Source organism: Cygnus atratus, chromosome Z (genome assembly GCF_013377495.2).
Source record: "Cygnus atratus isolate AKBS03 ecotype Queensland, Australia chromosome Z, CAtr_DNAZoo_HiC_assembly, whole genome shotgun sequence".
In the NCBI taxonomy this organism is placed as follows: Eukaryota; Metazoa; Chordata; class Aves; order Anseriformes; family Anatidae; genus Cygnus; species Cygnus atratus.
Window position 1 is genome coordinate 20861776 of NC_066396.1, and position 27587 is coordinate 20889362.

The following is a 27587-nucleotide window of genomic DNA, read 5'->3' on the forward strand; positions in this document are numbered from 1 at the left end:
AGACCCCTGACAGCACACCTATAGACATGCTTCAAAAGCATTAAGTTCTTTAAGCCCTTTTAAAATATGGGAAGCAACATAATTATGCTAAAATTTTGACATGTACAAGATAGTTAATTAAAAACTTTTGAGCTCAAGACTGAATTTTAGTGAAGCGATAAAACCCCTTCAAGAAATGTTTTAAAGCACGTAACTTGAAAAGGTAGTTATAAATGCCATCTGCTGAAGACTATAAAAGATTTTTTTCAAAACCAAAATGAAAACGTTTAGGGAGGAAAAAAAAAAAGTTAGGTAAATGGTTGTTTGATTAACGTAAATTCTGCACGCTGTGCTTCCTTCTCAGCGCTGAATGATACGTGAGGGGAGAGAAAGCACACGTTTTGTCAAGATACACAAGAGAAACGAGCTTCGTGAATTGCAGCAATTCCACCATTTAGAGTTTATTTTCCTTTACAGCGATAGAGCCACAGAAGTCCAAGTGGAGAGGAATAGATGGGTAAATCCGCAGCACAAACCCTCCCAGCTGTGAGGGTGCTGTGAGGAACTGAGCTGAGGTTGGCCCCACCGGATTTATCTTTGAAATACAGCCGCGAAACTTATTCCCCGATCAAACATTATCGCGGTATTCCAAGGAGCCCCGACAAGCCCCTCTGTCCCATCACCGCTCCTCCGCTGGCCCCAGCGCTGCCGACGGGCAGCGGCGAGCACAAAACACGTGAGGGCCCCGCGGGCTCTCAGCGGGCTCTCAGCGGGCTCTCAGCGGGCTCCCCGTCCCCGTCCCCGTCCCCGTCCCCGTCCCCGTCCCCGTCCCCCGCTACCTCCGGGTGGCCTCGGCGCGGCGCAGCCGCAATGGGTCGTCGAGCCCGGCCTGGCGGCCCGACAGGAACCCCAACATGGCTGCCAAGCGGCGACACCCGCCGCCGATCCGCCATCTTGGTCCCGGGCTGGCCGGGGTTGTCCGGGGGCGGGCGGGCCTCCGCCAATGGCGAGCGGCGTTGCTGGCATGCCCGCCTCCGACTCTAGGGGCGGGGCGGGGCGGAGAGCGGCGGCGGTGGGGCTGTGTGGTGGCGGCTGGTGACCGTTGGTGGCCGTTAGCGGCCGCCCCGCCATGAGCCGGGCACGTCAGGCGCTGCGGGCCCTGCGCCTGCGGATGTTCGGTCCCGGCAAGGAGCTGGCGGGCACCGATCAGTTCGGCAACAAGTACTACCGCGTGCCCGAGCACGAGTCCCGCGCAGGTAGGCAGGGCAGGGCAGGGCAGGGCAGGGCAGGGCCGTTACCCGCTGCCCCCGAGCGGGCCCGCGGGGCGTGTGGGGAGCGCAGCGGGTGTCTGTCCGGGCGGCTGTTGTAGGGCGAGGAGGAAGTGGAGCCCGTTATCCAGGGGTTTTAGAGCGCGGCTGCCAGCCTGCAGCGGGGAGGTAGCGTGCAAGGGGGCTCTTCTTGTTACTTCTGAACTCTTTTAAAGTGCGTTCCTGCGTGTGTCCTCGCTGCACTTCCGAGGAAAAACGATTTTCTCTGCTTCTGTCTGTATTTGGGGAACCTAGGTGTGCTTACAGCACATCCTCACATCGTTGTCAACGCTTAATGCTGCACAACCATGTGTAACTAACTGAAGGTGTCACCCCTGAAGTTCTGTGGGTGAGTGTACGCGCCACAATGTTTTACAGTTATGTTTTCACTCCCTACACAGGCTAATTTATCTGCTTGCTGTACTCCATATATTTTACATGGTCAGTTCAACCAGAACACCCCAAGGCTGTGGAGACTCATTCTATGTGATATTCTTCAGAGTAAAAGCAGAGGAGTAGAAGCAGAAGCAGAAGGTCTGAGGCTGTGCAGTCACTGAAGTCAGTGCCCTTCCTGAAATGCAGGGGGTAGGGAGGGCACATATCATCCCTTCAGATACATGTAATGTCTTCTGGAGTAATAGTGCCTTCCAAGTAGTTCCCTGACTTGTTTTGCTGTACAGCTTCTTGAAGAACTGGCGGTGACTTAACGCAGGTCTTCTTGAACAAGTGTTTGGGAAAATGATGTGAATGCCCTTTTGTCAGCAATGATTCCTCTGGGTTAATACAGCAGCGTAACAATCCCAGGCTTCCTGTGTCTTGCTTTTTGTCTTCTCACTACTGGGGCTTATTGTGACTTTGAGGAGTATACAAAAGTACTTTAAGGAAAGCAGTCTATATTCTGCACAGCTTTGTATTAAGGTTTAGAGGGCTTCATAGATCCCAGGTGGATGTTCACAAGCAAAAAACTTCTCTTACTCAGAAAGCATTCATCTTTATGCTGAAGGGAAAGAGAGCCAAAAAAGAATCTATGAGTATCAGAGGGGTAGATACAGAGTTTACTGCTACCGAAAGGGAGAGATTTCTTCTCCCTATTTTCTTTCTCACTGCTGCTAACTTTTCACTGTTATTTATTTGACCTTCCTGCAGAAAACTTTAATAGAAAAATGATTTAAAATTACTTGATGAAGAATAAGCTGCGGGCTAGAGCTGGCATGGAAGAGAGAATGAAGACGATGAGCTGTTAGATAGGGTAAGGTTATACAAGTTGTCTTGAAACAGAGTCAAGAGCTATCATGTTTACAGTCTTACCATACAAACTTCTTTACCATGTTTACTTCAGTTTTCCTCGACTTTCTATTAGAAAGTTTTCTGTTAAGCTCTTTTCTACTTCCCATGATCAAACCCAGTTAAATGGATATTGCTTGAGAGAAATCAGGAATTTTAAAACAATATTAAAAAACAGGCGAGGAATAAATGTCTGGCAAGGGGCTAATGTTTTAATCACTCTTGCCATGCTTCTCTTCTATTTTTAGAATGAAAGTAAAGGAAGGGTTATAATTTTGCTCCACAAACTGAAATTTGGATTACTCAAAAGCGATACCACATCTTTCATAAATGTCTTAATTCACAGACAGACAGTTCTCTCTTTTTGTCCTTTTTATGTAACTACAGTACAGGAGAGTGCACATGGGAAAATATTACTAGACGTTTATGTGAAAATATTTTTGATAATTCTGTTTTATATTTAACTTACTGATGAATGCTTACAGGGCACTAATTTTGGCTTTAGATGATCTAAAAAAATCCCTCATCAGGAGCAGAATGAAAGAATTCTGAATGAAGTAAGCAAGAATTCCCCTCTCAAAGAAGTGATGGTGGAACTTTTTCATGAATGCGTTTATACTTTGCTTTTTGTTCTGTTGATTTGTTCTGTATTGTACTAACTGATGGAACTCACTGTTAAAATCAGACACATTTGACCATAGTATATGGGTTATAGCAATTATTAAGGAGGGAGCAAATAAGTAGAATGAAAACAGTATGCTTTAAGAAAATAGCCTTCAATACATTCAGAAATGGGTAGAAGAGATTCTGTGAATATCTAAGAAGAGTATAGGTGAAAAGGTGTGTAGGACAACTCATAACTCCTCCAGCTGTTAAGGTCCCAGTACACATTACCCTGCTGTGGATGGAGGCTTGGAAGCACAGCAATAAATTAGTGTGGCCAAATCATGGATTTTTAGTGACCTCAAAAAGACAAAACCCTCCATGAATCCAGTTAACTGTCATGGGTGCTGGAGAAATGGACGAACAAATAATAACTATTACATATATTCACAAGATAATGAGCAAAAAATGACATAAAGTTGTTGGTTTTACAAGATATGTTCTTAATCAGAATTGTTTTCTAAGTTGATAATGCCTTGGTGTTTTTTTAGAACATTTTGTATGTAAAATTTAACTGTGACTTATGAATATGATGTGTGCCAGAAATGTTGCCCTGTAAAACATGGATGATGGGGAAGGAAATTTATTTTAGTCTACAGAAACTGAAATGTGTACATGCAGAAATTTTCTGAAGCTCCATTTTCAAAGAAATTAGGAATTTAGGTGTGGAGGATAAATGTATCCAAGTGCTCTTTTTGTGTTGAAGAGCATTGTTTGTTGTACATGAAGATAACAGAAAATGTTTTTATAAATTAACACAAAAAGGAGGACTGAGGAGAGTCTCCATCCTTTACTGGATGCGGGGGGGAACTTAGTTACAAAAGATGAGGAAAAGGCTGAGGTACTCAATAACTTCTTTGCCTCAGTCTTTAGCGGCAAGACCAGTTGTTCTCTGGATACCCAGTACCCTGAGCTGGTGGAAGGGGATGGGGAGCAGAATGTGGCCCTCACTATCCACGAGGAAATGGTTGGCGACCTGCTACAGCACTTGGATGTACGCAAGTCAATGGGGCCGGATGGGATCCACCCGAGGGTACTGAGAGAACTGGCAGAGGAGCTGGCCAAGCCGCTTTCCATCATTTATTGGCAGTCCTGGCTCTCAGGGGAGGTCCCAGTCGACTGGCGGCTAGCAAATGTGACGCCCATCTACAAGAAGGGCCAGAGGGTAGACCCGGGGAACTATAGGCCTGTTAGTTTGACGTCAGTGCCAGGGAAGCTCATGGAGCAGATTATCTTGAATGTCGTCACGCGGCACTTGAAGGGCAAGCAGGCGATCAGGCCCAGTCAGCATGGGTTTATGAAAGGCAGGTCCTGCTTGACGAACCTGATCTCCTTCTATGACAAAGTGACATGCTTGGTGGATGAGGGAAGGGCTGTGGATGTGATCTACCTTGACTTCAGTAAGGCTTTTGACACCGTTTCCCACAACATTCTCCTCAAGAAACTGGCTGCTCGGGGCTTGGACTGGCGTACGCTTTGTTGGGTTAAAAACTGGCTGGATAGCCAGGCCCAAAGAGTTGTGGTGAATGGAGCCAAATCCAGTTGGAGGCCGGTCACTAGTGGAGTCCCCCAGGGCTCAGTGCTGGGGCCAGTACTCTTTAATATCTGTATCGATGGCCTGGATGAGGGGATCGAGTGCACCCCCAGTAAGTTTGCAGACGACACCAAGCTAAGTGCGTGTGTCGATCTGCTCGAGGGCAGGAAGGCTCTGCAGGAGGATCTGGATAGGCTGGAGCGATGGGCTGAGGTCAACTGTATGAAGTTCAACAAGGCCAAGTGCCGGGTCCTGCACCTGGGGCGCAAGAACCCCAAGCAGAGCTACAGGCTGGGAGATGAGTGGTTGGAAAGCTGCCTGGCCGAGAAGGACCTGGGAGCATTGGTTGATAGTCGGCTGAATATGAGCCAGCAGTGTGCTCAGGTGGCCAAGAAGGCCAACAGCATCCTGGCCTGTATAAGAAGCAGTGTGGCCAGCAGGTCTAGGGAGGTGATTGTCCCCCTGTACTCTGCTCTGGTGAGGCCGCACCTCGAGTACTGTGTTCAGTTTTGGGCCCCTTGCTACAAGAAGGACATCGAGGTTCTTGAGAGAGTCCAGAGAAGGGCGACGAGGCTGGTGAGGGGTCTGGAGAACAAGTCTTACGAGGAGCGGCTGAGGGAGCTGGGCTTGTTCAGCCTGGAGAAGAGGAGGCTCAGGGGCGACCTCATCGCTCTCTACAGGTACCTTAAAGGAGGCTGTAGCGAGGTGGGGGTTGGTCTATTTTCCCACGTGCCTGGTGAGAGGACGAGGGGGAATGGGCTAAAGTTGTGCCAGGAGAGGTTTAGGTTAGGTATTAAGAAGAACTTCTTTACTGAAAGGGTTGTTAGGCATTGGAATGGGCTGCCCAGGGAAGTGGTTGAGTCACCATCCCTGGAGGTCTTTAAGAGATGTTTAGATGTAGAGCTTAGTGATATGCTTTAGCGGGGGACTTGTTAGTGTTAGGTCAGAGGTTGGACTGGGTGATCTTGAGGTCTCTTCCAACCTAGATGATTCTGTGATATATAGCACATGTCTTGTGGGGGATGGGAACAGCACTGAAAAGAAAACTAATTCTGGAGCAAATATTGTAGAAAGACTCGGTTGTTGTGTACAGGTTCCATTGTGAGATCCCTTCAGGGTGTCTGTGCCATGCTGTTGAGTTTTAGCCCCAACAGGCGGCTCTGTACCATGCACCTGGTCTCTCACTCTCCCCAGGTTGTATGGGGAAGAGAATCAGAAAGGTAATGGTGTGAGAACTCATAGGCTGACACAAAGACGGCTGTAAAAAGCAAAAAAAGGTAAAGCAAGACCCGCATGTGCAAGCAATACAGAATGGGGAATTCATTCATTACTTCCCATCAGTAACCAGGTGTTCAGCTACTCCCGGGAAAGCAGGGCTTGTCATGCATAATGGTTTCTTGGGAAGACAAACGGCATCAATTCAAATTCCCCTCCTTCTTCCTTTTTTAACCCCAGTTTTTACTGCTGGTCACAGCACCACACGGTGTGGGACACCCCTTTGGCCAGCCTGGGCCAGCTGTCCTGGCTGTGTCCCCTCCCAGTTCCCGGTGCACCCCCAGCCTCCTCGCTGGCAGGGCAGCACAGGGAGCTGAAACGTCCTGGGCTCTGTGCAAGCACTGCTCTGCAACAGCTAATGCATTGGTGTGTTACCTCCACTATTTCCGTCAAATGTCCAAAACACAGCAACATATAAGCCTCTAGGAAGAAAATTAACTCTATCCCAGCCAAAACCATGACACATGCTTTTTTGTGCTCCAGATTTGGAGAGACTAAATAGCTCTAGCACAGTGCTGGGCCTAATGTGCTCTATGCTTTTGTACAGTACCTGACCAAATAAGCTTCTTGTAGAAGGAGAGTGCAAAACAGACAGCTGCTGCTTTCTCTTTAGTTTCCCGTGCTTGGTAGGTCTGCTGGGTCCCAGACCTGGGGCTGGACTTTGTTTCAGACAAGCAGAGAGATTCTACCTTAAACTGGAAGTGAGGATGGACTGTTTGTAGTAGTATCTATCAATCTAAAAGCTAGCTGCCAACTCTCTTTTGGCCTGTGCTGATGTCTCATGGAATAGACTAGAATAGAAATACATGGAGTCTATGATACAAATAATTTACATTTAGTTTCTTTTGGTTGTTCTCTCCTAGACACAGTCCTAGGTCCAGGACTCTCTTGAACCTTGGGGCTCTGTCTACCATTAGTAAGGAGTGGTTGTAGCAGCTAAGTACTTGGTGTTGACTTCCCTTGTACCTCAGTTCAGATGCAGTGGGACTGATGGTATGTTGTGTGGTATTTTTCAGGGACTTTTATTTTAATGTAGGAAGAAACTCATCTTCTAAGGAGAGTCCAACCTTCAACACTGTGGTGAAGGAGGTTTGTTTTGAAGAAAAAATGACTCTCTTTTTAATAACATTATATGGATGTTTTTTTGCCTTTTTTTTTTTTTAAGAAGATTACTCTTAAATGATGACAATGATTAAGTATTACAACTGCATTGTGTTTGTCATGAGATGAGCATCCAGCATAACTCATTAACTCTGAGATAACTCTTCAGATGCCAGTCCTGAAAGCAGATGCAATAGAAGCTGGGAGTAGACAACTGGGTAGTGGTGATTGATGACTCATTTTGGTATTTCAGACAAGTATTTCACTAAAAAGAATAAATTTATCAATGTAATGCATTTATTTTTCTTATTGTATAACACACTGCCATGGCATTGCTACATGATGAATTGTTTTTGCTGCAGAACATGCAGTGATTCTTAAAATGTTCATATATATTAATTACAAAACAAATTCTTCAGTTTATATTGACAACAATTTTTTTTGTATGAAATAACCAATTCCATTTTCCATTGAAAAGTTTATAGAGACTCTTTCTGCATTTTTATTAATAAATTGGTATAAAGAGTCACTGAATATTTAAGATCAGGTATATATTTTTTATCTTTTCTGAAGGTTGATTAATGACCAGTTTATATTTAACCTTTTTGTGTCATCTGTTGTAAGGACTAGTAGTTAAAATGAGCATTCCATAAAATAACAGCCATGTGCAAGTTTTTATAAGAACAGTCGATTATCAACGAGAGGTTAGTTTCTGTAAATGCTTACGTATCAGTGCTAAAAGCATGGATCATTAGTTATAAAGATCCCTGTAGAAAACAATAGACTAAGGTTAAACTTGCCTTGGAGTTGCATTGTGCCAGGAATAGCTGGAAAAGGCCTGAAGTGTACCTAAGTTTTTATGTCTTGCATAAACTGCGCATTAGGGGGCATATGTGGCCTGAGCTTGTGACGATCTGAGCTTTTTATGTGGAAGCTGACACACAAGACAAGTTTCTCAGTATTCTTGTGAATTCTATCTAAAACAATAGTGGCAATGTTTCTGTGGGAAACCTTTCTGCATGTGGAATACCCTCTTAACTTCACATTGAAAGTATTTTTTCCAATGAATTGTTTTTCACAATAAAACAGAAATGTACAAATAAGAAAGAATCTGTACAGGAAAAGAAATAATTGCTCAATCGTGGGAAACATATAGGATGTCCTGACTTTAATAGAAATATATACATGTATAAAACAGTCCTGATGGAATTAAAGGAATCCTGTATGATTGTTTTTGTTGCTGCTTGTATTTTTTTCTCTTCTGTTTTAGATAGTGGTCTGTTGCCTTCCTGTGCATCAGAAGCATAGAGCAGAATTTCTACTACTATTTTTTTTTTTCAGAGTTTTCTATCAAATAAATCTTTTGCTGAAGGCTAGATTGAAACATTCCTGTAATGTTTTGTAATGAACAGGATAGAGTGGAAGGAACAATGTCTCATCTCTAAAGCTTGTCTTCTGAGGTTAGAGCTAATGCTTTTCTTTTGAATATTATGTTTCTTGCTAACAGAAATGAAGTCTGAGGAAGAGGTGGAAATTGATTCTGATGGTACGAAGCATTTACAAACTGATTATTGAATATTACTGGTGTACATCCAAAAAGAAGTTCTTTAAGCTAATTTTTCAAGTAGAAAGTTACACGTTTGTCCAGATGGTGGCAACCGTTGTTTCAGAAACAACCCTTATTGGAAACTCACTGAATTGAGCTTTTGATTGAGACTGCATAACAGAAACCTAGCTCTAAAATAATTGTGTGTATGTGTATTTGTACAGAAATAAAACTTGCATTGCAGACTGCCAGCTTCTGGGACAGTAATTCTGGAATGACAAAATAGCTTTTCAGTCTGGGTGATACATTATGCTGCAAAGCAATTACACTGTGATGAGCTTACTGCAGATTATAAAGCATTAATATTTTAAAAACAGTGTTTGGGTGCAGTGATATGTTTTTCTGTCAGCTGCCAGAAGTGAATTGACAACAGGCATGGTATGTTAATCTTGCCGACTTGAAAACCACAAATAGCAATAAGTACTCGTATGCACAAGCAGTAACTTGGCCGGGTTGGATCTCTGGTATGTACATTGATATTTTACTGAGATGCTGATTTAGTTGAATATGCTTGCCAGTGTTTAGTTTTATATGCTGAACATTTGTTACTTTTAATTATTCTGGTATTGGTTTGAGAGCCTGTTTTCATACTTGCAGAGTGTGTGTTGTTTTTTGTTTGTTTGTTTGGCCAAAAGTAAAAATGCGTTTCTTGTGTTAATAACTTTCTCTTTTTATATATAGAGAAAGAAACAGTGGAGTACTAGGCAGATAAATGTTTTTAATATCTATAAAAATCTTAGCTGATGTTGTTAGTCGCACTGTCTTAAACAGCTGCCACCTGCAGTGTTCTAAAAACAGCCCTTCTGTTGGTTGTTACGAACATGTTTCTCTAGACATATTTTTTCTAAGAGTTAAAATAACTGTAGGGTACTTGTGCTAACTTGTTGAAGTTGCTTGCACTTTGTTTTCCTATCTGTATAATTCAAAGTAGCGTGACTCACCACTACATCACTCCACTCAGTGTGAGTTAGCACAGGTGAGCCTGTTTTGAGTCCAAAGTGTCAGGAAAAGGCAGCTGTCCCAAGAATAGAAGGACAGCTTTTGTTGCTATCCTGTGAAGAAGTCAGCAGCCTTGCCCGTATTTCATCCTTGGAAAATGATCACTACAGAGATACGAGTTTGTTGGAAACATGATCATCATATCATTCATGATTGTCATCATATTATCATATCCACTTTATGGCTCAAGTCTGTCACTTCTAGATTACTGGGGAAAAAAAAGGAGAATTTGACTTACTTTTCTTGAGAAGAAAGAGGAAAAAAAATGATATGAAAAATCACTCTGTATAAAGCTCTAGGGTTTGAAATTGTATTTGTAAACTACAGAACAGATCTAATGTACAGCAGAGACTTGAAGTGTATCTAGCTTGTATAGGAAACATTTTTCTAATATCCCTGTTTAATTTTATTACTTATATGAATCTGGATGAACAAAATTATAAATACTGTCCAAATGCTTTGTTCATTTTGATAGTCATGTGAAAATTTTTGATGTCCACATCTGCTGGTAGCTTATTTGGTATATCCATTTATAGGATATAGCGGTTTATTACTGTGAAATAGGACTAGGAAGAAAATTAGAACATTTTAAAAGTGGAGGGGCTATATTATTATTTTTAAAAAGGAAAAGATAGAATAGAAACAGTAAAGAACTGAAGAAGAGAGTGCAGATGAGAAATCACAGTAAAAGAGAGGTTAAATAAAAGGAGCTGAGGAAGGCTGGCATGCTACCCTGTGGGCCACTGTAACCTTTTCAGTTTCTCCTGAAGAATAGAGAAGGTGGTAAGGAATTAGGTTTGACTTCTGCTTTGTACAATACGTTTTTTGTATTCTTTATAGATCATCAAAATACCAAATAAAGTTTCTGTCATAAGAGGCTTGATAGTTTTAAGGTCAGATTTCCAGAGATACAAACGGCTTTACGTTGAGGGGAGGGAAGAATCATTTTCATGTTCTGCCTCTGGGTACAGGAGTTGCATAAAGAAGAAAAAAGACTTAAAGATGAGCATGACAGGCTGAAGAAATGGAAACAATGAAATAGGGAGGTAAAATCTTAACTTCCAGATGTCCTTTGTTTATGGCCATGTGCGTATAAAACACGAGGTGTTACCATTCTTCACTTGAAGTGAAGGATTAATGTCCCTAACTTCTTTAGTCTAGATGATCTAAAAGGGAATCAAGAGGAACTGCAGTCAGTATGAAGTTTGAGTGTGGTCGGGAAAAGTCAAAGAATGGATGAATTCTGACAGATGTCTGGCAGGTAGTGACTAATGCTGTAGGAGTTAAGATATGCCACAAACCTTGGAACTCATGAAGCATGTGGACCTACTGACATTTTGTACCTGTAAGAGGGATATTGAACTTGCGTTAGGGCAGGGATGGGGGAAGAAAAGCTGGCCCACCGATCTACTACCAGAAAGGTAGAATGGTAACATCATACAGGAGAATGACCACTGCAGACTTCAATTTTGGTGTTGAAAGCTGGTGATATTGAGTCACTGTTACTCAGAAAGACAGTGAAAATGTGGGTCAGTGAGAATGGCATCACCTCAGCCAAAATGTTTTGATTGTTACGGTTAATATAGAGAATGGGGTAGCACGGTTATATAAGGGTCTTTGCTTCCATATAGTCAGTATTTGGATGGGGGTGTTGTTTGGAAGCGTATTGGAAGAAAATTCCTGTTTGACAAATAGGCGCTTCTGCATCTAGGCTGCCTACATTGCCTTAATTTTTATTCCAGCCTTGCAGTCGAACTTCCTATAATATAGCATTTCCAAGCAACATAGTTTTATAGGCATCTAGATGTGTGTAGATTTTCCATACCCTCAGCGGTAGGTGCTTATTCCCATCAGTCATTTATTTTCTTCTTTGTAAGAAGATGGCAAAAAGGTTCAGGACATAAATTGAGGCTTACCTTCCAGTGCCATGGAATAATTGTTTCTTTTCCACTGAGGAATCTTAAATTATGATGATCTAATGAGGCAGCTTGGAGTAACAGAATACTGCTAGTGCGTCTTAGCCTCATAGTCCTGTCTACACCTTTTTCACCCTCACCCATAACCAGTATTCGTGTTTTTCCTCCTTTTTGATTAGTGTGTACAAGTTACAGTTGAGAATGGAGAAATTAAAAGTTGTAACAGGAAGATACTATGTAATGAAGAAACGGAGATTAATTCAGATCAATTGCTACTTCTTGTTTTCTTGTATAGAAAATTACATGCATCTTTTACAATGTCCCTGTTTGGTCAGAAATATTATTTATCACGTTTTGTTTTCTGGATCAAGATGCACCATCCCAAAGGCTGATTGCAGTGAAGGTAAGGTTACCACTGAAGCAGGGGAGGAGTTCATTCAGGAGCATTGTTCATGTTGGATTAGTATAAAGGTTAGATCATGTAGATTGATAATTATCACTGCACTGTTAAATGAGCTATACTGTTAGTATAGTTTCTCCCAAAGAGTGATCACAAGAAAGGAACTGAACATCTTTTTGATTCAGTGTCTTCAGTACAATAAACTGATGTTCAGGGAAGACTTCGTTTTGTAGTCTGTCATCTGCTTCAGCTACTACTAATGGAGACTTAATGATTAGGAATTGGATAGGAGGGATATAATGTTCCCAGTCATGCTGAGTGGCAGAATCTGTGACTTCCTTTAGGATAGCAGGCCGTTATTTGAAGCAGATGCATCAAGTAGCAAGGTCCTAAAGGAATACTTGTTTTGCTCCTATGACCGAACTGATCACAAAAGATTTTTTTTTAAGAAGACATTTGGAAGGCACAGCTCACAGTAGCATTGTTTGTGGGGAAGAAAACACAGGAAATTTAAAAAGAATTCAAAATTTATTTGCAATTTAACAGGACTTCAGGGATAGTTGTATAAGGTGAGCCATGTTATTGGTAGTTTTTTTGGGAGTGTCATGTTATGATTTTGTTTGCTTGGTCCATGGAAAACCGCCTCTCTAGGTTGTGTTGCTTCAGATACTGGTGGTGCCTTAAGATGGGCCTTGCTGCTACTTTTTCAGACAAGCATGGGCCCAGGGCCCAGTGAGTTTTGTTAGCTTAATCAGTTTGTATTTAGCATCTTTTCTTGTTGCACTATCAAGAAGCAATCATTCTGTGCTAACAGAAAGGGGAAAAAAAAAGTCTGGTGAAGAAGAGCTTCATCCCATACAAGAGCTATGGTGGGTTCAGGTTGAGCATAAGTTTAGAGTTCGTTTTTACCGGGAGACTCTACAAAAGCTGTTCCAATGTTATGGCTGAATTAAGTCATGGAATCACGGAATGATTTGGGTTGTAAGGGAGCTTTAAAGATATCTAGTTCAACCCCCCTGTTTGGTCATTTGATCTTGCCCTCTTGTATGAGGGAAGTAGCAACTTTTTCTATTATACTAGGAAGAAATTGAAATACTGAATTCCAGTTGGCACAATCATGACAGTATTGAAACAACCAAGGATTATTTTAAACTTCAGATGGATTGATATTCCTTAAGAACTTAAAAAAAAAAAAAAAGAGTACAGAAGTTTGTACTGATGTTAACCTCTAACTGTGAAACTGTGAATGTGTCGGTTATAGTGATGAGACCTTCATAAATGTGTATAATGTATCTTTATCTATTTTTAGTTAGTCAAGAAATGTTAGTTAATAGAGGAAGATTTGATTATGGCCAAACCCATGTGTCAATCTTTTACTACGTAAGATTTTTAAAGACAACTTTGGACTTCTCAAAGATATGAGAAGAAATAGATTCTATTGAAGTGAATGACAAAGCTTCCGCTGTCTTGCAGATTTTCACCTCTCTTTTTGCCATTCTTGCAAAGTAGCTACTGAAAGAGCAGCTCTGTACATAAATCTGTTTTTAATTTAATGCATGTGGCATGTATTGGGGTTGAAACTGATTTAAAACTATAAACTGTACATAGTTGATCTGAGCAATACTCTAGAAACAGTAGATTCTAAAATTTCTGAAAATAAACTGTTAATGGCTCCATTTTGTGAGAAACTATGTGACTATACTAACATTTACATTTGGGCTTGTTTCCATGATACAGTAAATCTCTGAATAGACAGCAGAAATTAGTATTTTTCAAAAAAAAAAAAAAAAAAAAAAGAAAAAAGAAGCAGGTGGTCTTTTTCCTTTGTCGGGCTGCTTACATTTACTTTCTTATCTTGGCCTCTCCCTCTCTTATTACAAGTGCTGGTGCAGCCTCATGCTTTGTCCATCATGTGTAACCTCGTGTGCTTCCTATTTTCAGGAAGAGTTGTTACCTGGTCTATCTAGTTCATGGTATGAGCCATACAAATATAACATTGTAAGGCAGTAAAGCATGCAGGGAGGAGACCAAGGCAGGTCTGATACTTTCAGTGGTTCTTCTAGTTCAAATGCCAGTAGTACAGCTTGCCAGTCCACATTCACAATGGAACAATTCTGGTAGTTCTAAAGAATCAAGTCTGCACTGCTCATTGTTGCCTATCTGTAAAAGCAGAGATTTGCAAGGTACTCATATTGTTTTTCTTAGCTCATATTTGTAAGAGCATTGTGAACTCTTGTTTTGTACACTAAGATAATAGTGGCAAAATTCTCAATTAAAGCTTGTATAATGATTATAAAGGAATCGAAGGAAAAAGGTTCAAAAATCAAAGGTTCTAGAAATAAGGTGTGGTTATTGTCTTACCTGGCTAGGATTAAATTTTTATTTTTATTTTTAATTCAGCATAGTAGTTTTGTATCTCTGTAAGACTTTATTTAGTATGAACAAATATCTGTTTCATCTAATAGAATTTATTTGGTATTGTAATGTGGATATTTTCTCCTTTAAAAAAGAAAATCGTTTTCTTAGTCCACTCCTGATTTGAGAACCAAGAATACAGCAGTAGCGATTTTTTTAATAAGCAAATCATGATGTTGCTTCAGTGTGATGCACCAAGATTTCCTAGGTTGTTCTTGGAATAATTGTGAGAAAATGTCAGTTTATGAAATCGGCTGTTTTTGTGAAATTTCTGTCATCTCAGATAAAAGACATGTCATGTAACCAGTTTCTGAGCCAGAGATGGAAAATGGGCACCTCCTGTTTGTGGATCTGACCCAGATATGCAGCAGTAGGGGATGAAGTCCAAAAAATTGGAGCCATGATCTCTAGTTGAACCCGAAGGTGAAGTGAGATTGTTTCGGCTGATTTGCATAATAGATTGATGATGCTGAAAGGGACAGATCTTGTTCTTTCTTTATCCTCTCTCCCTCAGGCTGGCTCTGGCAGTTGTGAGACATGTTGTGGAGCCAGTTTAACTCAATGTTTTTGTAGGATTTTTGTTTAGTGTTAGAACAAAGCATAAATTTTATTTTTATTTTTATTTTTTATTTTTTTAATGAAAAAAGTGGTAGTATTTGCTAGAATAGGGAAGTATAGTGTGATTTGTTTTGGTTGAAGGTGTATGGCAGGTATATTAAACATTTTTACGGTCCTGGAAGAAGCCATTTTAGCGCTCTCACCAGACGAGATTGCCAAATTGAGGGTTTTAACAGAGTTTCTGTAAAGATTCTGTCAGTGGAATTTCTATGAATTCTGTACTTCCCTTCAGGTATACTGTGGGTTTACATGGTCTGTGCAGGTCCTGTGTGATGGCAAGATAATGCTTCTGAGCAGCTCCTCCTGATGGTTCTAGGACAGGGCTTTCTTCTGATCTGGAGAAGGAGGAAAGGATGCCCAACCTATTCTGAGGTCAAATTAACTCTTAGACTTTTGCAACAGCCACAGCATTTCCAAGTGTGATTATCAGTGCTCTGAAACAGGAATACAGGCAGTCTCTATTTTGTGCAAAAGGGCTGTTCAGTACAGCCTGTAACTCTGACCTGATCTCTTCTGTGTGCTAGTTGTTGTGTATTTAGTATTTTGCTTTGCTGTCATTGAGACAGCTGGTGAGCAGACAGTTCAAATAAAGAACGAACGAGTTACCCAAGCACCTCAGAGTCAGTTGCATCTACCATGTGTACAGGGAGAGAAAGAGCTTCAACCAGCAACACATCCTGAGCTCTCTCCTGAGTGACAGCTGTGCACTTGGCTGTCTGTCTGGCTTTTATGAATAGTGACTTTGTTTGCGTCTCTAAGCTTTGTCTGAGTATATCTACATACATGTAGTAAGCTTTGTTTGAAAAGCCGTAATCAAAATATCTTGTAGCAATGCGTTTGTAAATTGTTAAAGTACATCAGAAAATGTTACTTCTAATATGAATTACTATCTTGGGACCCAAAAAAGGCTCTGTATTGAGTTTTGTCACATGGTTGCATAGCTGTAAATATTACTAGTTTACCATGGAAATCATTTATCACAACTGGTTTACCTTTGGGATAGGGACAGGGAAGGGGCAAAACCACGTTATGCTATGCAAGGGAGGATGGAATTATCTAAGATACTTTTCTGTTCGATGTCTACATCTAAAAATGATCTAAGTTCACCCTGGAGGTCTCCTGCTATGAAAATCTTACTGCAGTGGATCGTGGACTTTACCATGAAGATCAGTAGGAAGACATAGCTGCACTTAACTGAATTTATGTCCCACCTGAATTTATGTCTAACCTTGTCACCCTCTCAGATAAGAAGAATGAATCAGATGGTGGGTGAAGATGGAAACTGTCAAGGAGTGGTGCTGTTCCTTAGGAGAGCTTGAGTCTATTTTGATGGAATGAATGTTATTATGAATGCTTTTTTCTCTCTAAGCATTTTTAAAATCATCTGCAACTTGAAAAAGTTGCTTTGAATTACTCTGGCTTAAAAGTTTGGAATAACATGATGTTTAAGTGCATGTTAATTGATTGTTTCAGACTCTGCTTGCCAACATCCATGCATTTTTACTTACCGTGGGGGCTAAATACATTCAGTAATCTCTGGCGTGTGGAAATTTTTTCCAGCTTGGTCTCTACTCTTTAAAAGGGGATGTAGTAGTATGCCGACACAAAGCTACATTACCTCTGGTACCTGAGACTGGTGATTTAAAATATCCACTAAAAAATCTACTTGTAGGCTCTGACCACGGTTGAGCTGAAGGGGATTGTTTCCTTCCTCAAGTGTTCTTGTATCCCTGTAAATGCATCATTCTGGGTACAAAGAGTTCATGAAGGAAATCTTCCTGTAGTGGGGAGAGATGGCATAACTTGAACTAGTATTGCAACTAACAAAATGCATATGGGAAGTTAAGTGGAACTGAACTGTGTGAGCTAGAAGAAATGAAGTTGGTAATTGTGGCACAGTGGAAGTCAAATTTTGCACAATGCTTTGTTCTGTTCGGATGTATACAGCACAAATGCAGGTGCTCTGTATAGAGGGATGAGGAGAGGATAATTCTTACCTTCTTTTCATTTAGATGTTGTTTTTGTTCAGTTGGGCAGCATAGCCTGAAACCAGGGGTGGCCTCACTGGCTGTTTTCCTGTCTGGGTAAGCAGAATAGACTTATTAAAGAGTCTAGACAAAATATTGCAAGGCATTACATAATGCTAAAATTACAGCTGCCAGGTCATATGTTCTGTATATTGATCAGGTGTGGATTTATATAGGCAGCTAAGTGGATTATAGACATCTTTACTGTTACACTGACATTGCTCAGTGTAATGCAGTGGGATTGATGATTACTGGTCATTGTTTCTGGCAACCCTGTTTTACTGTGACTGCCTCTATATATCTCCCTTCAAGTATTAATAAAGTTAGAAAATCTCAAATATGCTATTTCTTCCTTACTGCAATTTCATTATCTATAGAGAGCTGTTTTGTTTCTTGGTCTACTAAACACTAAACCTAAGTATCTCATGTTTTGAAACTGGAAGAACCCAAAAGAACCACATTAAGAGCAAAAATAAGTTCAGTTTCTGCATGGAGAAATATGTTTGTTTATACACAGTTTTTTCAAATTGCTGACCTTATAGCAGGAGAACACTCTGCTGTAGAACTACTTCAATATTTTCTGTATCACTGGCCAGAGAGCAAGAGGTGTCTGTAGTTTTTTGTTATCTTGCTGGCTATTGCTGCACTATTTTTCCCATCCATGTAGTTTAAATTTTTTTTACATGTATTGCTTGTAAGTGTATTATTTGTAGGTGTATTATGTTTATGAGCTACAAACTGTGGCTTGCCTCTGAGTGTCTGCTTACCTGTTGAGACAGAAAGATAGTCTTCTTCAGAAAACTTTGAAAATGATTCATAAGAAAAGACACTTAGGACAAATGTGGATGGTAATGGCAAAATTTTAGCAAATATTTAACACACTTGTAGCCTGACTAACTGAAATTCTTGTTTTAGACTTCATGGCAAAGTAGAATGTATAGGAAAATTTTGAAATTAGTTTGTTGATATTAGAAGATAAATTCAGTTTGTCTGATACAGACTGGTCTGTGATAAGAGTCCACCTGGCTCAGGCTACAGAAAGACAACAGAGGAAGGGACAGTTTGCAGAGGAGTTTGAAAACAACTCACATCCTGGGTGGAAAATAGAGATCCTGTGGAGGGCCTAGAGATAGAATTGAAGTGCTCACAGTTTCTGAGTAGAAAAGCAATCTTTGCAGCAGTATTATAAATTCATGAGTAGGATAGAATGCATATGCCAAGTCAAGAGAAAATGATGTTGTAGTAATTGAGCCTGGATGACAGATTTAGCAGTGTGGAAAATCAGGAAAGTTTTACTGAAAAAATCTTTTGCAGAAAGAACTGGTAAGTTTGAGATATATCCCAAGTGTAGAGATGAGAGCTCCAATTCTAAAATAATACCAGTAAAAAAAGAAGGAGAGTGATGGCATTTTTCATAGTGACTGTGGGGAAAGGAAGGAGAATTAAGATCTGGTTTTAATATAAAGATCAGACATCTATTTGGAGGTGTTGGAGAGACAGATCTTAAGGCAGAGGGAGGTACATCTTGAAGTTCTTATGAGAGAATAATTTGTGTTTGTGTATGAGATGGGGGAAACCTAACAGTAAACTTGAACAGCTGTGGGAGGGTGCTTAGCAGTAACTTGTATCAGAAATCAGCTCTGAAAGAGATTGGCGTTATGCTTTAGCATTTTGTCCTATACAATATTTGTCTGAAGGGTGTTTGTGTTACAAAGATTGCAGTGTATTCAGAGATGAAATACAGAAAGAGAAGAGGGGAACAAGGAATTCCCTAGTGCCAGGAGGCAGTAGCCTTTTAAGTACTGCAAAATAATTATTAGTTATGTATCTCTGAGAGCAGCTGTTAGAACAATTACCACAAATCCTGTAGTGCACTGGAGCTTTCTAGCTCATCTTGCTGTTCAAAATGCTGACACAACAGAAAAAGATCTGGAAGCCAATGAGGTAGCGTAAGAGAGACAAATGTAACCATGGCAAGAAAAGTGTCTTGTTTTGTGTGTTTTTTTTTTGTTTTGTTTGCTTGTTTGTTTTTTCAAATGAGTGCATTCCAGATAAGGCTTTCAAGGCTATCAGAAATTAATTATATTTAACATTTCTGAGTAACTTGAGTATTCGCATCACTTTGCAAACGGTGCAACAGTTCTGGAACACAAGCTTTTACAGCAGTTTTACATGCACGTTAATATACTGAGAACTAGATTTGAGAGACTGTAGAATGACGATGTTTGCAACTAAGAGATGAACCTTGTGTATATTGGGGGTATTGTATAGTGGAGTATATTATATTATATAGTGCATATATTATATGCAGTATTACATTTATCTAAGGTAATCTGACGTTATCTAAGTAATGCTTACAAAATTCTAGAAACGCTTTAGTTTATGCCTGAAGGATAAAATAAGCATTTCCATTCACTTTTTTAATTTCACTAAGGCTCTACACTACAGCTAATATGACAATTTTTCTCTAAGGATCCAACAGCTGCTGGAAGCACCCAGTTTCTGCTTTCTCATGGGTAATGGAAAAGGAGAGGCCATTGAAAGAAATAAATGCAGAAAGGAGATGAAGATACAAACACATATGAACCTAGCTGTCTTTGGAAGGACCAGATATTTTTTCACAAAATCAAAACTGTAGAATGGTTTGGGTTGGAAGGGAGCATACAGATGGACCTGTTCCAACCCCCTTCCATGGGCAGGGACACCTCCCACCAGACCAGGTTGCCCAAAGCCCCGTCCAGCCTGGCCTTGAGCACCTCCAGGGATGGGGCATCCACAGCTTCTCTGGGCAGCCTGTGCTACTGCTTCACCACCCTCTCACTAAAGAATTTCCTCTTTATATCTAATCTAAATCTACCCTAATTTAGTTTAAAGCCATCATTGCTTGTTCTGTCATTGCTTTTTAAGTTGTGATGTTGTTTTTTCTCTGTTACTGCTGATGTCCAAGTTCTTGTCTGCAAAGTCTTCCAGAGAAAAGTCAAGGAGGAGAATATCCCACCACACAGCTTCCTGTTGTTGCGGTGTTAGGCTGTTTGTTGTGAATCTCTCTATTTCCTTGTTAACATGTGATGCATAAATGATGGAAACTGTACAGAGTTTGAAAGTTGATGTTTCTGGGGAGGGCATATCTTTCATACCATGTCGTAAATGTGACAATCCTGCAAATAATAGATTTGACCACTGTATTTCTTTTCTATTTTGAAAACTATTATATGCATTATAAGGCTTGCTTAAGCTTCATCTCAGTTTTCATGATGATATTTTTAATGATTTTTTTTTAAGTGGAACAACTTACCTCACTTTTGCTTAGGGGTTGTTATGTTACAAAATACCTTTGATGAGAAAGTAATGAACAATTACATAAACAAAGAGCAAAATAAACCCTTTTGTTTATTTCCATTGTTCATTTCATTGTCCATTCACTCGTGGTTTTGCCCCCTTCTGTTACTGTCATTGATTACCCTTTGTTTTAAGACAAAAATTAGCTTCACAAGGTTGTAGTGCTACCAATCTTTCTAAGAAAAAACTTATTAGATCTCATGCCATTTACAAATGATTGTAGTTGCTTTAGGAAGAAGATGGGGGAAAAAAAAGGGAAATATTCATGAACTTGTGTGCATGTGTTAATAAATTTAAAATGAAGCTAAATCAATACTATGTCCAATCAATATGAAATTCAACCAAGGTGAATGCTGAGTTCTATGCCTGGGACAGAGTAATGCTGGATGCAGATACGGACAAGTGGCTGGGGAGCAGCTCAGCAGAAAGGGACCTGAGGGTGCTGGTCAACAGCAGGCTCAGCGTGAGCCAGCAGTGTGCCCTGGCAACCAAGGGGACAAACTGCATTTTGGGGTGCATTGAACACAACACAGCCAGCCAGTCAGAAGAGGTCATTCTTCTGCTATATTTAGTGTTGGTGCGGCCTCACCATAAATATTTTGTGCAGCTCTTGCCTCTACAATACAAAAAGGGTGTTAAGGTGCTTGAAAGCATCCAGAGGAGGGCAGCAAAGCTGGTAAGAGGGATGGAAGGCATGGCCCTGTCTCTCCTCAGAGGACACCTGGATTGTCCAGTCGGGGGAAGAGGAGGCTCAGAAGTGGCCTCATTGCTCTCTGCAACTTACTGAGGAGGGGAAGCAGAGAGGGAGGTGCCGGTCTCTGCTCCCTGGGAACTGATCGCAGGATGCGAGGGAACAGCACAGAGTGGTACAAGGGGAGGTTCAGACTGGATATGAGGAAAAATTTCTTTACCATGAGTGTGGTCAAACGCTGGAACAGGCTTCCTGGAGAGGTGTTTGATGCTCCAGGTCTGTCAGTGTTAAAGGGGCATTTGGATAATGTTTTAACTTCTGGTTAGCCCTGAAGTGGTCAGGCGGTTGCACTAGGTGATCTATGAAAGTCTTTTCCAACTGAGCTATTCTATTCTATTCTATTCTATTCTATTCTATTCTAGTTTTTGACTATTGAGCAGAAAAGTCAGGGAAAATGTGATGGAGTTTTAACCATGATCATTAAAAGACATGAGCAAGGCAAAGTTTGTAGACAGAAGGCAACATTTTTGTTAAAACAACCAATATATATCTTAAGGAAAAAATAAACAGACCAACTTTTGATCTAAGAAACATTAATTCAGGTTTTGAGTCAGAAGTCAACTATTTCAACGATAAACATGTGAGTTGGGAACATCTGGAAGAACATCAGTACAATCTGCAGGTGATGAATCTTAATGCCATAAAAATTACAATTTTTGTGCATCTGAAATACTTCTGACACCTTGCACAAATGTAAGCTTAATGTCATTCTAGGATTATGAGACTTGTTTTATTACTATTATTTATGACTACTATTTATATTACTACTTTGTGCATTTTCTTTTATATATATTGGCAAATGACTGAATTCTTCTCCTAATATGACTTTGTATTACATAAAATTCTAAAACTATTTCACTCAGGGTTAGGGCTCGTTTCAAGTGCATAAATTTACTATTCTTGCTAAGCATACATATGTAGTTGATATGCTAATGACTTTCAAGGTTATATTGGAAGGGGAAAACATTACACTTGCTTAGTAACTATAACTATGGTGCCAGAAGATGGTACTGAACAAATACATAACACATCTTAGATTTTGTAGGATTGAATGTGTTGGTTGCATACCATAGTGAGTTTTCTTTTATGCAGCTCTGTGTTACCTATTCACAGTGGTTTAATTTTTCTTGCCGAGGTTTTAAAGTGAGTTGGTGTTTACACTTATGGTAGGAAGCTTTGCAGTTGGCATGTCTGAGTCTGCATTAAAACTGGAAAAGTCCACACTTCGTTGTGTTAAATGAAGGTTTAATCAGTTCCCCATGGAAAGTGCTGCAGCAATCTGTGGTTTAATAAAGCATCGTGGCCTAGGACTTGAGAGGTGAATAAAATGGAAGTAATTGTTTTTGATGAATAGTTGTGAGGTTTTGAAATAATGCAAGACAAAATTAAATCTTAAGCTGAACGGTAACAAGTGCCAAATGATGGTTGATAGTACAATTGGAGTGGATTCCTGGTGCCTGTCCTTTGCATATATTGCAGTGAGTACTATCAGCAGTGCTCTGGTTATACCTTCCTTTTTTTCTGGCAGGCTCCATAGGTAAATTTAACAAAATAATATAACATCCAAGAAGCTGTTATAATTAAAGCTATTATAATGCATTCAGTAATTACCATTTTTACTATCTTCCCTAACAAAATCTGTAGCTATACTCAGATGCTAAAACCTGTGAGTGGAAACTGTGTTATGGAATGTCTGCTTGACTATGCAAAGTGACTGGCATTAATGAATAGATTGGTATGTGCTTTTGTTTTGCTGTTAAAACTAATAAATATTTGACCATGTGAAACTGAAATCAAGTCCCAGCGTTATTTGATCTGGGATGTTGTGAGTCAATGAAGCAAAAACAGAGACCTGCTGAAATAACATTTTGAGTAAAGTCTTCTTGTGTGTGTGTGTGTGTGTCATGCTGAGCAGAGAATTTGCAGTCTAGTAATAGCAGGTTTATAAGAGTGAGTTTAATGAGTATGACCTAAAAGGGAGCACAGGTATTTTTCTCTGAGCGAGTAGCCTTGCTCACCTGCTTGGTTGTTAGAGCATAAGGTTTCACCGAACTGCCCCCGTAGCAGCTGCAGGCCAACATTCTTACCTTACCTACAAACCTGATTTTTTGACACAGACTAGTTCTCTCACTTTTCTTTTTTAATAAATAAACAAGTCATACTTAAGAAATTATAAATAAATAAATAAATAAACAAATCATACTTAAGAAACATACAGGGAAATAGTAAGGATCAGTTAGTTTTGAGAGTTTGGTAATATGATCAATTCTCAGGTCATTCTAGTTCACATAAAACAGAATGCAGTTACAAGTTACCTGGGGCAGGTGAGAGACTTGAACAAATCAGTGCTTCAGTGACAATAAGAGTGAAAAAACCTCAGTACATTTTCAAGGGAATCATTCTGTAGCTGCCCATATTTAGCTTGCTTTCCTCATTCTGAGAACTAACCGAAAGTTTGAGGCATAGAAAAAGCAGATGCGCTATTGAATTTTTGTGCAAACTGAATAACAGGCTTGTGTTTGGGGACATAGGGTTTTTATTGAAACATCCAAAACAGAATCACACATTTCAGTGTTGATAAAGTACAGTTCAGTACATCCCCCTGGTCCCAACACAAAGTTTCATCCTTGGAGAGGAGCAAACAAATAGATAGCTAGTTTTTAACTATATGAATATATAAATTGTTTTTATCAGTGAATTTCTCATGGTGAATAGTATTCTTATATATGGAAAGGAGATGAGAAGGATATGTAATAAATTACGTAATTTATCCACTACATAAAATACATAAACATAAAATACATAAATTATCCATAAAGAAGGATATGCAATAGATCATTTAGTCTGCTCACAACTTGGAAAAGTAGTATTGTTTTACATATTTCATGTTAATGTCTACAGAAGAGAAATAGTTTTCTAAGGCAAAATAGTTGGGTTGCTATATTACACTGGATAGTCTGTGTGTGTTTTCTAAACTGTGGTAATTGAATGAGAAATTCTATTTTGCTTTATGGTATTAAGAAAACAGTGATTTGTTCAAAACCGTACCAACAGTTCCAGTCTTTAGATATTTACCTATATGTTTTCTTTTTTTCCATCAACTTTTAATGTAAGTGAAGATTTAGAAGAAACAGAATCTGTCTCTGCAAACTGAATTTGCTCCCTTTGAATATTTGACAAACTTGACACTACAGGAATTTTTCTCAGTTTTACTGCAGCTATTTTCTGGGCTTTTATCAATGTAAAATACTCTAAAATGAATAGAGAGTTCAAATAACTGATTTGAAAAGCCTTTGGTGTATACTCTCTATTTAATCCTACTAGTAAAAGGAATAGAAAATGTAACTTAATTTTTCATATGAAAGGTAAAAAAAAAATATGGGTTATTATTTAACCCTTTCAGTGACACAGAGAGATAATGAGGAGAAAAATGACTTGTCTCAAGCTGCTAGACACTATATCTGGGCTAGCTCTATTTTAGTGCAGCTCAGATTCTAACATGAGAAAATTGCAGAAATTTACAATTCAAAGTATGTTTCATCAGGGAGAAATCCACAGATTGTTTTGACACTCAGTTAGAAATTCAGCATGAAGATGGACGTCTCATGAAATTTGCAGCTGCTGATTGAATTTATATTTCCATAAAGGCTATCAACAGTAGCAGCCTGCGGGGGAAGTGGGGGGGAAATGACAAAAATTGTGAGGCTAGCATTTTTTCCTCAGCCTTATCGTAGCAAATTACTTGTAATAAGGTCCTACACTGACCAGGATTAAAGAAAAATATAGGCAGCCAGGAGGGAATGATATCTCAGTTTAATTGATTTGAACTAAAAACATCTGAATTTGATATTTAAATATACGTTTAGGCATGTGTATGGTATGTAAAATTCAACTACAAATCAGAAGTGTCCTTAAATTGAAAAATAAGACTCTTACTGGTAATTACAGAAGGTTTATCATACAGGTAATTTGATTTTATAATAAATTCCTAGGACAAAGAATGAATGATATCAAGATGTACAGAAGTAGGTAGTCTTTATTAGGGGTGAAAATCTCATCTCATCTCTTGAATGTGCTTGCTCCTTCTCATTCATAGACACACATACATATATGAAAGGATGTGCAAAATCTGAATTTATTTTTCTGAGTAACAGCTCTCATTATGTTGATCATTTAAAAAGCAAACATGCATTTGCAAAAACAAGTTGATGTTGTCAAAACAATTAGAAAGAAATGTCATTGGGACAAATGGCATAATATAATTGATCTTTTGTTTATGATGTTTTGTATCTTGCTTTCCATGCATGTTTCCGTAGAAGGAATTGTGTGGGGAAAAATGTTAAATGGTGTAGAAATATCTTCTTTTTTTTTTTTTTCGTAGAAACACTATCATTATTATAATCATCCTTGAGAGACTACAGCTTCCTTAACATCCATGTTTCAAAATACTTATGGACTACAGAAAAGGTGAATGTTTAGGTGTTCTTTTTTCATCTCAGTGCTTAGAGATCTACGCATGTAACTCCCGATGCATAACAGGGCAGCTATACCCACCAAGTTGTATTCAGAAGCCTTTTCCTCATAGTGAGTGATCTGCATCTGTACCATCCTATGCTGCAGTTCCATCATGCCTTGCAAGCTAAGCAAGGTCAACAAAAAATATTTTGAGTTCAATAGACACTTAAATGTTCCAGAAACTGGTAAGGGAGTTTTCTGTAGCTGATAAAAATTTATTTGGTACTAAAGACAAAAGCAGGTAATGATATAAGTGTACAACTTACTATGAGAAGGGTTGTGGTTTTTTTTGTTTGTTTTATTAGTTGTTCTAAACTGTCTCCAAACTATATTCAGTCTTTACATCTTGCATGACAAGTCTCCTTTGAACATGCCAAAAAAAAGAGTTATGCTTTCCTAAACAGTTACGAGATTTCCCTTGTTTCGTTGCAGTGTTGTGCTTCAGTATGATGAGACATAGGTCATGTGTCGTCATGATATCAGTACAGTTCCTTCATACTGAGGTCTTTAAGAATGAAAGAGTATGGCATCATAATTTAAAAACATAGGGATCATGTATCCTAGCTACTCAAATCAGAAAGGAGTATGTTAGAATTCTAATGAGATTAATTCAGTAACTTTGCAGTAATGAGAGTCTCTATGAACATCATTATTACTGGAAGTTTACATTTTAGAGATTGAATTGGGAAAATGTAGTAAAGTATATTTTTAATTTTACTTTTTTAAATTAAAGTACAGCTTAGGAACCTACAAGTGTTTGAAGTACCTGGAAATGAAATTGTTTGATAGTGGAGTTTATAAGTATCAACAAGAAAGCTTGTTTTTTGTTTGTTTTATTTTTTTGTTGTGTTTGTTTGCTTGTTTGTTTTTGTTTTTCTGTTCCAGTGATCATAAACTCTAAAGTTTGCCATCCAAAGGCAATCTTGCATTTTCTTTCACTGGCATAAGCATAAACGGTCTCACATAGAAACCTCTACATGTACTTATTAGCTACGGTAGTTGTAATCAGTGCTTTCGCCTTTAATAACAGCAAAAGACTCTAAAATCAACAGGCACACAACTGAGTATTTAGGTACTTGATTAGGTACTTACAGACTGGGAGAGCACATAGTCCTCTGTATTTCCTGGTTAGCCTAAAGTTTCTTTACTGAAACTTGAACTATGGAAGTGGAGGAACTGATCAGTGGGGAATGGATGTTACTTTATTTATTTATTTTTTTCTAACTTGCCAGGTAACCACAGAAACTCCCAAATTTGAATAGAAAAATACAGTTCTTAGGTTGACACAAGCTGAAAAAGTTTTTTGGATTTCAGCTAATCCTTAGTCCTTGTTCCACTCCTTTCTTTTCATGCTCAAAATACTTTTTAAAGAAAATGAGACATTGCTGCAGTACCTTGGTAGTGTGATTTTTAAATTTTTTTTTTCCTTCTTAAACACCTACAGCACTCTGAGCTGACCAAAAGCAGCTAAAATGTTTTTGTTTTTCCTGAATTAGCATTATTGCAAAATACATTAACTAATAGATGTACACAGGCCAGCTTAAAGAGACAAACTTTTGAAGCAAGGTTTTAAAGTAATCTAACAATGTATAGTAAGATTTAAATAAGGCAATTTTTTTCAGCTTTTGAAAGATTCTGCCATGTCAACGCCTATCCACTAAACAGCTGTACTTTTTAGAAAGCATTATTTGATTTAATTAAAAATTTTAAGAGGTACCAAGAAGGTACCAGTTACTTTGGAAACACCTGCTTTTCTTACAGCTCTAACCAAGTAAAGATTTTTGGTTTCTGTATATAACAAATGACTATATTATGCAAACTGCTGACTTGCAACATTAAAAGGTATGGAAGTACATCA

General features: G+C 39.1%; 2 protein-coding genes across 3 annotated transcripts in view; one reads left to right on the forward strand and one right to left on the reverse strand.

The window, feature by feature from the left end:
* ERCC8 (ERCC excision repair 8, CSA ubiquitin ligase complex subunit) overlaps positions 1 to 976 on the reverse strand; it is a 36433-nt gene extending 35457 nt beyond the window's left edge. The window contains exon 1 of one of the 2 annotated variants that reach the window (XM_035553604.2): positions 819 to 976. In XM_035553604.2, coding sequence (XP_035409497.1) covers positions 819 to 895 — 77 coding nt within the window. In that variant the 5' untranslated portion in view covers positions 896 to 976. The remainder of the gene's footprint in view (positions 1 to 818) is intronic. The other variant, XM_050716222.1, reaches the window with a different exon arrangement.
* Positions 977 to 1021: 45 nt separating this feature from the next.
* Positions 1022 to 27587, forward strand: part of NDUFAF2 (NADH:ubiquinone oxidoreductase complex assembly factor 2) — a 60834-nt gene continuing 34268 nt past the window's right edge. The window contains 1 exon segment of the mRNA XM_035553581.2: positions 1022 to 1235. Within this exon segment, the coding sequence (XP_035409474.2) occupies positions 1109 to 1235 (127 nt within the window). The 5' untranslated portion in view covers positions 1022 to 1108.